This window comes from Nycticebus coucang, chromosome 6 (genome assembly GCF_027406575.1).
Source record: "Nycticebus coucang isolate mNycCou1 chromosome 6, mNycCou1.pri, whole genome shotgun sequence".
Taxonomy (NCBI): domain Eukaryota; kingdom Metazoa; phylum Chordata; class Mammalia; order Primates; family Lorisidae; genus Nycticebus; species Nycticebus coucang.
The window spans coordinates 5,199,165-5,214,861 of NC_069785.1; the positions used below are offsets into that span (position 1 = coordinate 5,199,165).

Sequence of the window (15,697 nt, forward strand, 5' to 3'; positions counted from 1 at the left end):
TTTAAGGTGTAGGCCTTCTGGAAGCTTTCTGTAACTTCTAAGCAGGCTCAGATCCCTGTTAGGTAAGTCTTTAATATTCAAGGATTTGGCATCAGCATTTTCCAGTTCTTTCTCGGAAAAGATGTTTCCAGGAGCAACTTGGCTAAGAGCAGACTGCTTGGGTCTATTCCGTAGCTGAACACCTGAAGTTAGGCCTGGTATTCTCTTTCTCCCAGTTCAATTCAATGACTACTGAGTGCAAAGAATAAAATCTAGTTCCTTTATCAGAATTTGGTTCTGTAATATATTAAGCTATTTTCTTTCTTTTTAAATTTAACTTGAGAATGAATAAAGTCTGATGTGACAGGATTAATAGAAAGGAAATATTTCCATCTCTAATCTTAGTATTTTTTCTAAGTTACCTTTAAATGGTCTTTAATAGGTGATTGACCATTACAGAAGAATGTCATTTTCAAATTCCTTTTATGTATTTATTGATGCAAATGAAATAATAGGATTTAGTCATTCAACACAGTATACGGGACAGGAGTGCATGAGGAAAAAACGTTCCAGAAATCTACCAGTTCTTAAACGACTTAAGTTCTTATTATTTGGGGGTCCTAGATTGAATCATTTTGTTCCTATCAGTGGTATTATGTCCAACATTTTTAGTGTGCAGGCATTATTCTGGAATTTTAGGGGTGGTGAGGTGGGTTGAGGGATTGTAGTTGACATTTTCATTTGAAGTAAAGGGAATTGATCTTCAAGATCAAAGTAAATTCAGAATTTCACGTTTAGAAATTACCCAGGGGCCTAATTAGTCCCATTTAGAATAATTTAACTTTAGAATGCCTGGTGTGGAAGAAAGATTTATTTATGTGTCCAGATTTTAGTAAAGTTAAATTTTGCCTGGCTTGTTTAAATTTATAGAAAAGCAAACCATTTATTTATTCTTTTAAAACATAAGAGCTAATTTGACATAGATTATATCAAAATGCACTAATGACTAAATTGGTTTGGAATAATTTTAAGTGATCATCAAGTTTGATAACTTCTTATAGGAAACGGTTTTGGGTAAACAACTCAATGAGACTTTGGGAAAAAATAACAAATAACTTTTGTTTTAAATAACAGCTTTCCTGTAATAACACTGTAAAAAAAATAAAGATCATACTGGAAGTGTAAAACTGAAAGGAAAAACATCTTCTAATTCCAAGTACTATATTGAAGATTTTAAACTCTAATTTACAATGCAACCATGCTTTAAAAACCTGGCCACTACATATGTATAAATCTGCCAAATTAAATATAATTTTTCCCCTTTTAAAAGACACTATGCCTATATTAATTGTAAAATGTGATATGGGGTAGTTCATCAAACCCTATTCCATTTTCAAATTTTTGTTTTCTAGTTTATTTCTGTAACATTTCAGTTGAGCTTACATAGTAACTATGATTAAACAGTGCAAATTCACTGAAATATTTTGATGCTGAGTTCACACTATGCCAAACATTTAGAAATGTGAGCTATGAATCACGGTTACATGATTTCCTATATGAGTCAAACCATGTTTCCTAAATAAAATATAGACAGATGAATTTTACTACAACACAGTCATAACGTGTCTGTTACTCACAGCCCCAATGTCAACATTGAAAGAGTTCCAGTCTCTCTGAAGAATGAAGCAGATTTTTCCATTTTTAACCCTAATATATGGCTTCCGATGTAGCTACACATGTTCTTCTTTGGCAGTAGAATAAACAGTATTAATCAGAATTCACTTTCTTGAAACATTTCTATTATTTCTTACTAAGAGGAAAATTTCTGAAGTCTTCCTGATTACTATTACATAACGGACAGTGTGAAATATATCACCTGACAATTTGGTGAACAGCTCCAGGGCACGAGTGAACATTAACCCACTGTGTCCACTCTCGTAAGGGTAAGACTGTAGTGATGGCAAGACTCCCACGTACACAAGCATCACAGGAGAAGGCACCTAGGATTTCCAACTTCACTGTCCAGATAAAGGGTTCGTTAGAAAATCTTAAGACAGCAGGCTTGGTTGCTTCCATAAGAACGCCTATGAAGTTTGAGCTGGTCTGTACACCGTATGTTTACCAAAGCACAGACGCTTAAAATAGAAAAGACAGCAACCATTGGGGTTTGCAACAAATAACAAAACCACATGCTTTGTCATTCAGTAGGAAAGCTTAAATCAAAACACCACTAGATCTCCCGTCAAGGCCAAGTCACACGCTGATGGAGATTTTATACATTTCTGACACCTTGTCAGCACCTCCGCAGCTCTGACCACTGCCTAAATGTTTGTTTACTAACCTTTTTATTAGGGTAGCTTCATTTTGTTTACCTACGAACTGTTTTCATTTCTCTAAGGAGCCATTTCAAAATGATCTTCCAGATGTTTAACGACTAAGCACTTTTTAACTACTGTCCACAAAGGTCATCCTGTTTACTGGCATTCGACTGTGTGGAGCAGGAAGTCTGTGCTGCATCTTGGGTCCTTAATGAAATCCGACAACACAGGATGGAACGCATGAGGCTCAGAACAGGAGGCCTAAGGATGGCAAAGACCCAGGGGTCAATTATTGAATTAATTGATAAAAATCTAAGAGCTTGAAGGTCCCACTTTTCCTTGCGGGAAGAGGTTTCATTCATATATGCAAAAATCTGTAAGAAACAAAGAGAAAATATGATGTTAGCTTTACACTGTAGCAGTGAACAGGCTCAGATCCTATGCTAGTTCTTGAGATTATTAAAAGCAAAACCATGTTTTGTGTGTGATGAATGAGGGTGGGGTGGGGAGACAAAATAATACCCTTCTTCTATACATAAAAACTGTAACCCAATTAACATACCTTTTCCCCCTTGAACTCAATGAAAGCATGTTCTCTGTGAATTATAATTAACATTACCACCATGTGCGAAGGTCCTGGTCTTGTCATTGGGAATGAAGGGAAATGAAAAAACTCTTCCTGCTACCTAGAATAGACTCTTTCAATAAAATCAATAATATTAGTGGCTCCCATTTAGCAATAATCTATGTGTCATGAATTGTTCTGGGGACTAAACCCGGTGTATCTCTATTCCTTAGGAAAACTCTAGAACTTAAATATTGTCTTTTTTTTTTTTTTTAACAGACAAGGAAGTGAACTTCAAGAAAGTTGATAATAACATGTTCCATTTACTTCCAAATACTAAATCTGACCATCACAATTCAGTGAGAGAGGGCTGGCCACACAGCACCATCAGTGGGAGTGTGGGTTTACTTTTGGAATGCCTGGGTTTGAATCTTAGCTCAGTGTACAGGCAGTCCCCAGGTTACACAGGAAATAGGGTCTGTAGGTTTGTTCTTCAGTTTTAAGTTGTATGTAACTTGGAACACGTACATTTGCCTATTACCTGTGAGTTGTATGACAGTCTTATGTTCATAACTCAGGGACTGACTTTATAGCATGGGGAGCAATGACAAGGAAACGAACCTTTGCGACTCAGTTTCCACATCTTTAAAATGGGCAATAATAATACACCAACTTCACAGGGTTGCTGGGAGATGAAGGGAGGCATGTGGTGTGTGCCCCACTACACTAGTCATTATTATCTCCATTTTATCAATGAGCAAGGGTGTAGGAATTGAGGCGACTCGCCCCTCCTGGGCTGGCTAATGGCTGAATCAGAACACAGCTTTCCCGACAGCACCTGGCTCCTGGCTGGCACCAAGGGCAAAGCTGTTCAGAACAGTGTCTAGAACGCTGGAAAGCAACACCTCGTACACGTGGGTCTGTGTCTTCAAATTAGTCTCCCAGGTCCCACCTGCCTCCTTAGGTATTTAAGGAGTAACACAATGTTTTTGGTCAGATTGGAAGGATTGATGAAAATCAAACATTTCCATGTAGCTTACAGAAAAGAGGAAAACAAATGGAGATCCCCTCTTTTCCTCCATTCTCCTTTCCCAGAAGAAGGAACAGTCCTGTCCTCCCCCAAGCAGTACTCTGCGGCATCTGGCAGCTGGGTATACAAAGCGAAGCCTGGCAGGGAAAAAAGCACTCATCTTTGGGCTGCTTATGTTAGGACAATAGCAGGGAGGTTTGGCAGCCACAGGTGTTTATGCCAGACAATCTTGGCACAGGGAATGGAGAAAAGATTTGGCCCATGAGTAAGGAAAAAGAAGAATTGATGGTGGGCTTCCCAGATTATAGACAGGAGAGGAAAGTTAGGTATAGATATGCAGTGGGGCAAGTTTTCTTGCCAGTTAAACTGTTCTGGATGAGAAATATGGAGGGTAGTGTATTCAAGGAATTTCAGAGTTAGATTAAAATACAGTCCTTACGTTAAGTACACACACAAACGTGCAGGTGCATATATAACCAAGTACTCTGTGGTGGTAAAAATCTACGGCTGAGTTTCTGATCTAGGTTAGCCAGAGAACGTGAGGGTGCCACATGGGCCGCCCGGACGGACAGGGCAGGAAGGCTCCGCACGTGCGCCACAGCCTTACGCCTGAAGATGAGTCAGGTTTTCAGGGGAAAATAACACCCACCACGGTTTCTGATCTCTTTAGAGCATGACAGAGTAATGAGAAGTGAAAACTGTTTTTGGAGGGTGAAGCAATTCTGTACTGTTTCCTTTTCATCCATTACGCTGGGTAGTTTTTAGACTTACTTAAAGTTACACTTTAGGTGGTGGCAAAGCTTTGTAGAAGATAATTCCTTCTTTACACTCGGAAGAGACATACTTCAGTGACCCTGGAAGCTTTTGATATAAGTTTTGTTTCCTCCTTCCCCATCTTTTTTTCTTTTGCCCTGAGCACCGTTTTTGATCTGTGGGTTCTGTGTTTCCTGTTTTAATTGTGGTAAAGCATACATAACGTAACATTCCCGCTGCAGTCATCTCCAATTCTGCAGTTCAGCAGCTGTAGCCCATTTGCATCACTGTGCACCTGTGCTGCCTGCAGTCTCACTTTTGCATGTATAGTGGGACCTGTGTAACACACTGGCCAGCACACAGAGGGGGTCGCCATAAGGAACTAGGCCTGCTGTACTGATACTTACAGGTGGTGCATGTCTGGTCTGTGAACATTAGGTCAGCTGAAGGAGGTGGTCAGTGTGGGAGGTGGTCAGCTAGGGAGTATTGTGATGTTCTGGTGTCTTAACAACCTTTCTGGCTGGGGAGTGACTGCCCCTGCCGGGCTGTTTGTTAGAGGTAGCTAAGAGGTCAGCTGGGAGCATGTCTTTGATATACAGACTAACCAGTCTGGAGCCAGACCTCCTCTACCTGGCCCACACACCAATATCTTCTGCCTTAATCATCCCAGTTCCGGGGCCAGGCATTGAGGGGCCAGGCCCAGCTTAGAGTCTGATGCATTATTCAAACTAGCCAGCCCCTAACCGTCCACGCGGCCGGGCCTTTCGTGTGGAAACTCCAGTGAGGCAGTGGCCCAGCTCTCCCCGCCCTCCTGTCCCGCATCCTCCTGGCTGACACTGGGGCTATCCCACGGGGCCCCGCCTGCTGGGCTGTGCTGTCTTCCTGCGCCTCTCGTGTGTCTCCTCCGTGCACCTGACTGACCGGAACATGAAGCAACACAGACAGCAGCCAGCGCCACCACCGTCTGTCTCCAGAGGTTTCTCCATCACCCCAAACTGAAGTGCCGTACTTGGTAAAGAATCACACACACTCCCTGCTCCCTCCAGCCAGGCCCGAGTTTCTGATTAAAGGATGACACAGGAGCATAAGGCCATTAATTAATAATGTGCGGCATGTCCTGGAGTTCCATTTTGGAGGGGGAAGTAGAATTTGTACATCGTTTTGCATCTACTACTACTAGTTGTGTTATGCCCGATGAGCCAAGCAATTTTTAGTTCTGTGGGGCAGTCTCTCTGTAGGCTGGGTTGAGAATATAGAGCTGACGGCGACCCTTAGGAAAAGCGGCAGGGATGGGAGCTGGTGCTGTTATAGCACCGTCTGGTAACAGAGGAGCCTCCTGTGGAGAGCTTCACCTTGGCATTGACCCAGCATTATATGTTTGAAGTACTTTTCTAGCTTTAACACAACTACAAAGTGGGTTCAGAATTTTAGAGCAAATGAGATGCCCTCCTCCCTCCCTCAGAGACTCTGGCTTAGTCTGTCTGGATATCAGGGTATCAGGGTTTTGAAAAGCCCCCCATGTAATTCTAACGTGCAGCCAAGCCTGAGAACCAATGTTCTAGAGCCTCGTCTCACCATTTCTGTTCTTTTGTAAACTTAATAATGTGATGGGCTCTTTGACATTCCAAGGAAGAAATATGCTCTCCCCTTACAGGCTGTTTTTCTTTGAGCTGAGGACCTCATCTAAACCACCCAAAACAGGAGTGAGGATCCACTTGACCAAAGGTGTATTCATACAGCACAAATTCCCTTTTGGGAAAAGGACTGTGGTTCTTAGTCTAAATTTTAACCAGTGTAACTGTGTCTTTCTTCATAATCGCCATTTCATAATATCAAGTGAAACCATTCTTATAGAGAGGAATTTTGTCTTAAAAGGTAATGTGTATTAAAACTATCTCAACAATCTCCAAACACATCATTGACGAGGCTTGAATGATAAAGGGCCTTCAGGTTGTTCATGGACATTAACTTAATATATCACCAAAGTAAGCTATTTCTAGATGTCTCTTTTATCCCTACAAGAATTGTTCTATTTCGTAGGTATGTAAGTGGCCGATTTTATATCAGTTTTTCAATCCCTTACATTTCACATAAAGAGTACCAGGAATGAACAGGAAATTACAAATGACTTGAATTTTTCTCTGTATTGTAAAGATCACATTTCCACTAATCAGATTAACCTAGAAATTAGAGCCATAAAGAATTTCTAAAGATGGGGACATTTTTAGAATGAGCCAATGATTCACTCTTGAAATTCTGAAGTTGAATAACATCCATAGGCCCTTTATCCTGATAGCATGTGGAAAATAGTTTAAAATGACCAGAGGCTTGCCACAATTAGCAAAGTGGTGATAACGTGGCTTGAGATGGGTTGGAAATTAAGATACAAATAGTATCTGAGGCCAAGATTGGAGATCTGATACGCTTCCTGTGCTCTGTTCCATTTCAGGAAGAAAGTTTCTATTTATCGCTGTGAAATGATGACAACAGCTGATTAACATAAGGAGGAATTTATTAATTTATACACTATCCCTTCAGTGGATAAACAGTTTGGAAGAAGTTGTTGGTCTCACGCAGGATTTCATATTGGACAGCCAAAATCATGTCACTTCCCAAACACCACATGCTTTTTTATCACTTAAGAAATGTTTTATGTGTACCCGTGGAAGATTTCATGTGAGGGGTAATCTGATTGTTTCTTAATTTAGACCAGCATTTACATTAGTCAATCTCCTAAAATCTCAGTCTCAGCCTTTATTTTTCAAGTCTCTGGAAAAGAGAAAGGAACCATGCACTTGGCCCAGCTCAGTTCCCTGCAGCTGACGCAGAGAAAACCGCCTTTGCCATTTTAGTTTTAAAGCTAACTAGTTGGAATTAAGAGGCAAAGTGGTCCAAAATATTTTAACATCCTCACAAGCCTCTTAATGAAACCTTAGATTAATTTTCTCATATGTCACTCCCTCTAAATGAGTACCTCCTTTTGGATAGCATTGTGGTTAAGTGCATGGGCTCTGTGTATAAACGGCCAAGCTTTGAATCGCCAGCGGTGAGACCAGGACATGTTATTTGCCTCATTGGTACAATGAGCATCCTAATACTGTCTATTTTCTAGGTTTGGGGGACGATAATGGGTTAATGTAAAAATTAGCACTCAGAAGTGTTAGTCATTTTGGTGTTGACAATAATGATCTATGAGGTTGAACTTGACTTCATTTCAGGGCACTGAGCATTTTTAAAAAATATGTTGATAGTTTTACTTCCCCAGCGTTGGAAGTCCTAGCCTGGCACCCTTGGAGGAAGCAGTAATTCCAGTGTGCCCCCAGCCTGGGACAGTGGCTGACAGTGGTACTTCCCGGACTCCTGAATTCCCCATTCCCTCTTCCTCCATTGCTGGAGTGCTGTGCCGTAGACCAGCGTCTCACTGGGCACAGCTGTGAACTCCCCTGCTGGTTGGCCAGTGGTTTGGTCCATTTGTGAGGGACACAGAAAGAAAGTAGCTGTTATCTGAGGAAGGAATGGGCAGAGATGGGGTGGATTACGATCTGCGGCACAAAAAAGAAAATTAGTTGGAATATCTCGTTAATAATTACTTTACCTGGATAACACCTGAATTGATAATATTTTAGATTACTGAGTTAAACAAACTATAATTAACATTAATTTTTGCCTGTTTCTTTCTACTTTTTGTTATGTGGCTACTATAAAATTTAAAATTCAGTGTAGTGTTTGTGGCTGACACTCGTGGTTCACCTGGTACTTTATCAAACTCTGTGTACTCTGTTAGAGAAACAGCAGAATTTCTGAAGCAACCATGGCCTCTGCCTTGTCTAACAGAGCCCCCTGTTAGGACAGGTGGAAATAATTCATGCCTCAGCTGGGAGATGGGTATAAGTCACTCATGACTAAAGTTTCAGAGTGAGCCAAGTAGATCAAAAGGACCTAGGGGAGTGTAAGGGCTTACAGCTCACCTCCTGGGTGAAGTCTCAGCTACAACTCGGACTTTACCTAATGAAAGCAAATGGTGTAACCTAATCATTTATCATTTATTAATTATTAATTATTTTATAATCTGAAATTTTAATAAAGGACTTGGGGGAATAATCCCCCTACACAAACCAGGGCACGCGCCACGCATTGTAAACATAGCAGAATGAACTGAACAGAAGCTGTGAGTTTTGAATTGTCAGGCAAGCCCCTCCAGAAATTACTGAAATTGGGCTTGTGCAGCACTTCAGGGAGCTTCAAAGTGCTGTGTAAATGAAAGACGCAATTCTTACCCATAATCTATTGACAAAATGAAGTGAGTTGATGGAGAGTGCCTTATTAAGAGATGACTTGATAACTTCAGTCCTGTTTTGTACCTAGTAGATCATCTGTCATTCATCTGGACATGGGGTCCTCATAGTCCCCAGGCAAGAAGACAGGGTGGCCAGCGTTCTCGTTATGTTCATATTAGGATTTCTCCTGCTCTTTGGGACTCTTTGCCAGAAACATTTGCTGATAGCATCAGTGCTAAAGGGTGACATGGGGGAGCTAAAGCCCCTTCATATTCTTCATCTTCCCCCACCCCTAAGTCCTAAACAGGCAATTGAAATACAACTACTTCAAAGCAGACCTTCTCTTCCCTCCTCCCTTCTAACCAGGCTTCTCTCTCTAAAGCCCTTCCATTTGGCAACTCTGGAGCTGCCCCTAGCCTAATATTAAATTACAGAGGGGGAAAAATACGTGTGTGTGTGTGTACACACACGTATGCACACATACACATGCAGACTTAAAAAGCAACATGCGGCAATGATGGAGTTCGCATGACAAAAGTTAAATTTACGTGCAAATAGGGGAAACCTGTTGGAAATCACTGCCTTTATTTAAAAAAATACAGTTTATGTAGTGGGTTGGTAATGGTCAAAGGGGCAGCACTTCCCCCCTAAGCCTTTGCAAATGGTTTAGGAAAGGGAGTAACAATTACAAGTGTGTGATCACCCCTGAGACCATACCCAGGCGATTTAAGGAGCTGGAGGTGGGGGGTGACAGATAAAACACCAAGAAGTGACATCCTAATTCCTACCATCCTAATTAGGTACTTCCTCATTCAGAATGGTCCCCCCCCTCACCTAATTGAAAGCTTCCACCTACAAATAAAACAAAAGTTACAGAGGTCATGTTAGTTTCCACATCGCAGGGTTTCTGTTGCAGACCCCCTGCTCAGGGGGGATGGGACGTGCAGCCACCCACGGTCCTACTCCAGAGGACACTTTGGACATGCCCCATCTTATTTTCCCCAAAGTGTAACTGACCCCTGCAGAGCAGCTACTCCCCTGACCAGGATGGAGCAGAGGTGAGGACCAGGGAAAAGAGAACAGAGCTGAGAAAGGGGATTTCTGGGGTGGGGAGGAGAGAATCGTACCCAGGCTCCTGGGGTCCTGTGGCCTTCCATCCCTGAGGGTGGGCAGATCAAGACAATCAGAAGCAAAGACAGAGGCAGAAGGTGGGTACAGTCCTCCAGCTTTCACACTCGAGACCTCCTGCTATTGTTAGGCACTGTCCATCTCTTTCTTCTCACCAAGATTGGGGCAGGTGGGAGTCACAGTTAACTGCCTCTGCCCCTGCAGGGTCCACCTTGTTCCCGGGAAGATTAGGAGGTGGGACCCACACTTCTCTCAACTCCCAGCCTGCTACAGGAGCCTGCACATTCTCAGACATATTCCAGGTGCTGCGAAAATGTTTGGCTATAGGAGGCTCAAACTCAAGCATCCTAGAGCTAACTGCTGAAGTTGCCCCCAACCAGGGGACAGCTCCTAGACAGCCCCACTCCCCACTCCCTGATATATCAGGCTTCCTGCCTGTGTCTCTGTGCTCACACTGTGTATGACCGCAGCCCACCAGCACCTGTGGGTATTTCTGACAGTGACAGTTGGAGGATATTTCCTAAGAGGGTTCAGATGCCTCCTCTGGGGGGATCTCAAAAGCTTAGCAAGGGGTTCCTGCAAGCACCTGTCTTTCCCCCTAATTGTCATTATGGACGAATTATAAATTTTTATGGCAATAAAGACTTATAATCAAACATACACATTGGGGAGCCAGTAAATTAGATGTTTGTTGAACTTTTAGGACAAATATGACAGGCTCTGAACTTCTGCAATAGGGAAGCTTCTCATCTGGGACCCTGTCCAGTGCCAGCCCGAATGCTGAGGGTTGGGGACTGCGTTTGCCCCGGCAGAAGCAGGGAAGTGTGGAGAGCTGGCGCTGGTGCGTGGGTGGGTGGGGGGACATGGCGGCAAACCGCAGCTCAGGGCAGGGGTTGACAGCGACAGCCATCCTAAGGTGGGCAGCCAGCCTTCCTCTCGGTTACTAAGCCAGGCTAGCCAATGCTCCCGGGCTTACTGCCTGAGAAACACCCGCGGGGCAACGCCCATGGACCAGGACCAGGAGGAAGGGAGTGGGGTAAGGTGAGAAGGTGAGGGCTAGGGATCCTCACAAATCAGAGCCGTGCTGTTACAAGTTGCAAAGTTACAGGGCGGACAAAACTGCGGGGTGTGAGAGCAGCGAGTGCTGTGGAAACCCAGCGAGCGACTTACTGTGAAGGGCAAGGAGCAGACTGCGAAGGTGATGGTCATAATGGCCAGGAGGATGAGGTGGTCCGTCTCCTCCGCCACCGACAGCCGCTCCCCGCGCCGGCGGATCCCGGGCCCGCCCCGGCCGCTGCCCAGGGCCTGCCCGCAGCGGCTCCTCCGGCCCCGGCGGTGCATGCGGACGAGGTTGAGGATGACGCTGAAGTTGCAGGCGAGCACGGCGACGATGAGCAGCAGCAGCAGGGTGGCGTACAGCTGCAGGTACGCCGCGCGCCCGTGCCGGATGAAGCACCACGTCCCGGGGCAGTACTGCACGTACTGCCCGTAGTCCAGCAGCGGCAGGGAGCAGAAGAGCAGGGACACGGCGTAGATGGCCGGCAGCACGGCCAGGCCCCCGCGGCGCGTGACGCGGCGCTGGTAGAAGTAGGGGTGCCCGATGGCGAGGTAGCGCTCCAGGGCCATGGCGAAAAGCATGAGCATCGTGGCCAGGCTGAAGAAGGTCATGGCCAAAGCGAAGTAGGTGCAGGCGCGGCCCTCGGGCGCCAGGGCCACCAGGGTCTGGTTCCGCGCGTACGAAGCCAGCACCACCGGGCTGATGAGGCAGGTCCCGAGCAGGTCTGTGAACACCAGCTCCGTCACCAGCACGTGGAACAGGGAGATGGCGTTCCTGCGCTCCGCGTCCCCGCGCCAACGGCGAGCCAGCAGCGCCAGCGCGATCAGGTTTCCCAGCACCCCGGCGGAGAACATCACGGCGCTGATGGCCGGGCTTTCGCCCGCGGGGAGCCACTGTCGAGTCTCGCAGTCCTCGGGCCGGGAGTCATTGGAGGCATTGCCCATGGTGGGGTGCCTGGAGGAGCGGGGCGCCCTCCTGCCCCGGCCGGCTCCTGGGAGCAGAAGGGTCTGAGGGCGTGTGTGCTCTCGGGCGTCGAAAGAACGTGCAGGGACCGAAATGCAGAGTCCCCTTCCGAGGGCGAGCTGGGCCCGGTCTCCCGCCGCTCGCAGAGTGGCCGCTTGGCTGCCGCATCCGGCCGACCCTCCAGGCTCCCGCGCTGACCCGCGCCCGGGGCTGGGAGCCCGCAGGAGAGAGTCGCCACCGTCTCCGCCCCCGCACCGTCCGGGGCGGGCCCAGGAGCGGTCCGCAGGGCAGCGGTCAGCTGCGGGGAGGCGGGACACGTCACGCTCTCCCGGACGCCGCGGAGAGTCCCTGGGGCGCACCCGCGGGGAGGGGGCGAGAAGGCGCCGGGGCAGCGGCCGAGCAGGGCGCGGGGCAGCGGCGTGCGGGTGGCCCGACCCGTGGGCGGCCGGCGGGAGCCGCGTTCCTCCCTCTTCGCGTCGGAGACCCACAGCCCGGCTGACCGGGCCAGGAAGCGTTAAGCCCAGCAGAAGGCCGGGGCGGCGGGGGCGGGCACTTGCCGTGTCCGGGGCAACTAGCAAAGCAAAGGAACTCACCAAACGGGAGAGGAGGGAGAACCCTGTCCCAGGAAACGTGCAGAACAGGGGAACCAGGATGCCCAGACGGCTGCAGCAAGACCGGTGCGCTCTGCTGTTTCACCCTTCTGGGGAGGGCGGGACGAAAGCGCGGAGCCGGTGAGAAGCCGCAGCCTGTCCCCCACGGAACAAGCCGCACCCCAAACCCCCGGGGCCGCCTGTGCCCGCTGCCTTGCTTCGTTACTAGCTACTAGCGTTTCCTCTGTCAACAGCATAACGCATAACCACTTGTTTAAGCAACGATTTTTTTTTTTAATGTTTCTTGTAATTGTGTAGAGTGTGTTTGTGGTCAGAGCCTGAAAACTACTGCACGCCACTGTTCTCTGCTCAAGCTCAGCCTTGAAAGAAAACGTCCAGTTGTCCCGCAGTTAATTAATCTTTTCTCATTCGGTTAACCAGGAAGGGCTGGTCAGGAGGGACCTGTTCCAGTGAATGGCAAGTGGCCAGCCTTGGGCGGAGGCAGCCTACCACGTCGTGTTGTAATTCAGAGTCATGAAATGGGCTGATATTTCAGAGAAATCAAAAAATCCAGTTCGACAGACAGTGTGGCTAACTGTGTTCTGTAAGAAGCGTCCTATTTACTTGGCAGGGCCCTGGCCTGGGGAGAGGAAGGGTGCACAGGAAATTGCAAGAAGAAAGTTGTCCTCGTGGAAGGGAAGGTGGCTGCAGAAAGCAAACCCCAGGAAGACGGCTGCCTGGGGGCTACTTCAGCTCGCCGGGACTCTGTTCTGGGGCCCGGAATGTGAAGGGCTTTCCCAGTAGGGCCAGCAGAATGTACTGGGTCACTTTCACAGCCAACAGGCCCATTTCACATCACCAGCCACTATCTCAGCCCCTACCCTTCAGTGTGGGATGTGCCTGGGGAGTGCTGTGGAAGGATCTGAACCTCAGGGGTTTTTCTTTCACAGTGCAAAGTGCAGGGCAGCAACACCTCATGACCAACTTGGCCACCCATCTCTGACTACTCCCCCACCCGCCCTTCCCCTAGCTCACCCCAAGCAGTGAGAAAACTTTATATAAATCAAGTATTTCTCAGTAGGAAAACCCCGGGGGTCTGTGTTCCAGTTTTACTGTTGACAAAGGGGTGTTTGATTCACAGAATTGAATGTTTTGGAATAACATTTTCTATTTTCATAAGGCTTCTCACAGCAACAACCTACAAATGAATTTTTCCTATATACAGAGGGTGCAAAAAAATAATATACACATTTTTACAAAAGAAAAAAACTATTAAAATTGTAATACTCAAGTCATGTTTGACTTCTGCAACTGCAGGAGACCTCAGATGCGATATGCATACACATGATCAGTATTACAATTTTAATACAGTTTTTTACTTTCTTAAAATGTGTAGGCATTTTTTTTTTTTTTTTGGCACCCTCCGCATCTGTCGGCATCTTTCCTCTGGATGCTTCCTGGTGGCCGGCCTGCCCTGACTTTTATAGGCACCAGAGGAAGCTTGCAGTTGGAGTCTCTCCCCTCAGGCTCTGCCCTTCTCAGTCCACGGAAGTATGTGGACATCACAGTCCTTGAAGAATGACCAAGCTCTTCCCCCAAAGCCACCCCTTAGGGCTGGGGATATGTACTCCAAGCATACAGTGGACCCTGGAGTGGCTGGACCTGGAGAAGATGCCTGTGTCAAGCCCTGGAAGTTGGCTCTGTGCCAACATTCAAGCAGGGAATTCTATGAGCTCAGGGCCTGGAAGGTGGTCTGGAATGGAGGGGTGTGGGGTCCAGGTGAGCAGTGCCTACAGGTCCTTAGATGAACTGTGTGACAAGGGGAAGACCAGAGTCAGGGGCTGGACCTCAAATCTTGGTGGCCAGTATCCTGTCAATTACTATGTGGCCCAGCTTTACTTGTTACCAAACATTCACATTACTCGTTTTATTTGCCTCTGGTGTTTGCACTGTGTGTGTGTGTGTGGTTTAACAATTTTGCTGTGTTCCACATTGCCAGATGTCTGACTAGAAGGATTGATTAGTTTGCCATCCCTAGTTCCTCAACTGGACCATCAGGTTTGTTCCTGTAAGTCCAAGTCTTGTGTTATCTTGTGGGTCAGTTCCCCCAATTTTGTAATTAAGGCTGCCTCTTCCCATTTCTAATTTTAGTGTCAGCATCTTAATACATTTTCGGTTGCATTGAGCCTAGAGTTTCTTAACAGAAAACAGACTAATGCCCTTAATTCTAGAATTGAGTCATAGAGCTTTGCTAAATTTTAGTTCCTGTTTGTGGGGTCACTGTATCTGGGGAACACACGTGATGGGTAATTTTATTTGTCAGCTTGACAGGGCCATGGGATGCCCAGAGAGCTGGCTACACACGTCACTGGGTACGTCTGTGAGAGCGTTTCTGGAAGGGTTTAATGTTGAGTTGGTGGGCTGAACACAGCAGACCGCCCTCCTCAGTGTTGGTGGGCATCACCCCGTCCATCAGGGGCCTGAAGAGGACTAAGGATGTGGGGGAAAGTTGAATTCACTTTCTGTCTCACTGCTTGAGTTGGGCCATGAGCCTCCCCTGCCCTTGGCGTTCCTGGCCCGCAGGCCTCAGAGCAGGCCTGGATCTGTGCTGCAGGTTCAGCTCTCAGGCCTTCTAACTGCATCACCAGCTGTCCAGGGCTCCTGCTTGTACACAGCAGATTGTGGGACCGCTCAGCCTCCATCACTGTGTGAATCGATAGTTTATAATAAGTATCTTTGTATGTCCTGATTGTTTCTCTGGATAACCTTGACCAATAGACACTTTTTTTTTTTTTTTTTTTGTAGAGACAGAGTCTCACTTTATGGCCCTCGGTAGAGTGCCGTGGCCTCACACAGCTCACAGCAACCTCCAACTCCTGGGCCCAAGCGATTCTCTTGCCTCAGCCTCCCGAGTAGCTGGGACTACAGGCGCCCGCCACAACGCCCAGCTATTTTTTGGTTGCAGTTCAGCTGGGGCCGGGTTTGAACCTGCCACCCTCGGTATATGGGGCCGGCGCCCTACCGACTGAGCCACAGG

General features: G+C 46.9%; 2 protein-coding genes across 2 annotated transcripts; one reads left to right on the plus strand and one right to left on the minus strand.

Moving 5' to 3' along the window:
- Positions 1-225: 225 nt before the first annotated feature.
- Positions 226-12,098, minus strand: PTGER2 (prostaglandin E receptor 2). The gene is made up of 2 exons (XM_053595476.1): positions 11,221-12,098; positions 226-2,671 (listed from the first exon to the last, which is right to left on the minus strand). Exons 1-2 carry the CDS (start codon positions 12,049-12,051, stop codon positions 2,429-2,431), a joined length of 1,074 nt encoding a protein of 357 aa, XP_053451451.1. The 5' UTR covers positions 12,052-12,098; the 3' UTR covers positions 226-2,428.
- Positions 12,099-12,163: 65 nt separating this feature from the next.
- Positions 12,164-13,543, plus strand: LOC128588589 (translation initiation factor IF-2-like). Its single transcript, XM_053595505.1, has 2 exons — positions 12,164-12,747; positions 13,102-13,543. The coding sequence occupies exons 1-2, from the start codon at positions 12,164-12,166 to the stop codon at positions 13,196-13,198; spliced, it is 681 nt and encodes a 226-aa protein (XP_053451480.1). The 3' UTR covers positions 13,199-13,543.
- Positions 13,544-15,697: the final 2,154 nt, after the last annotated feature.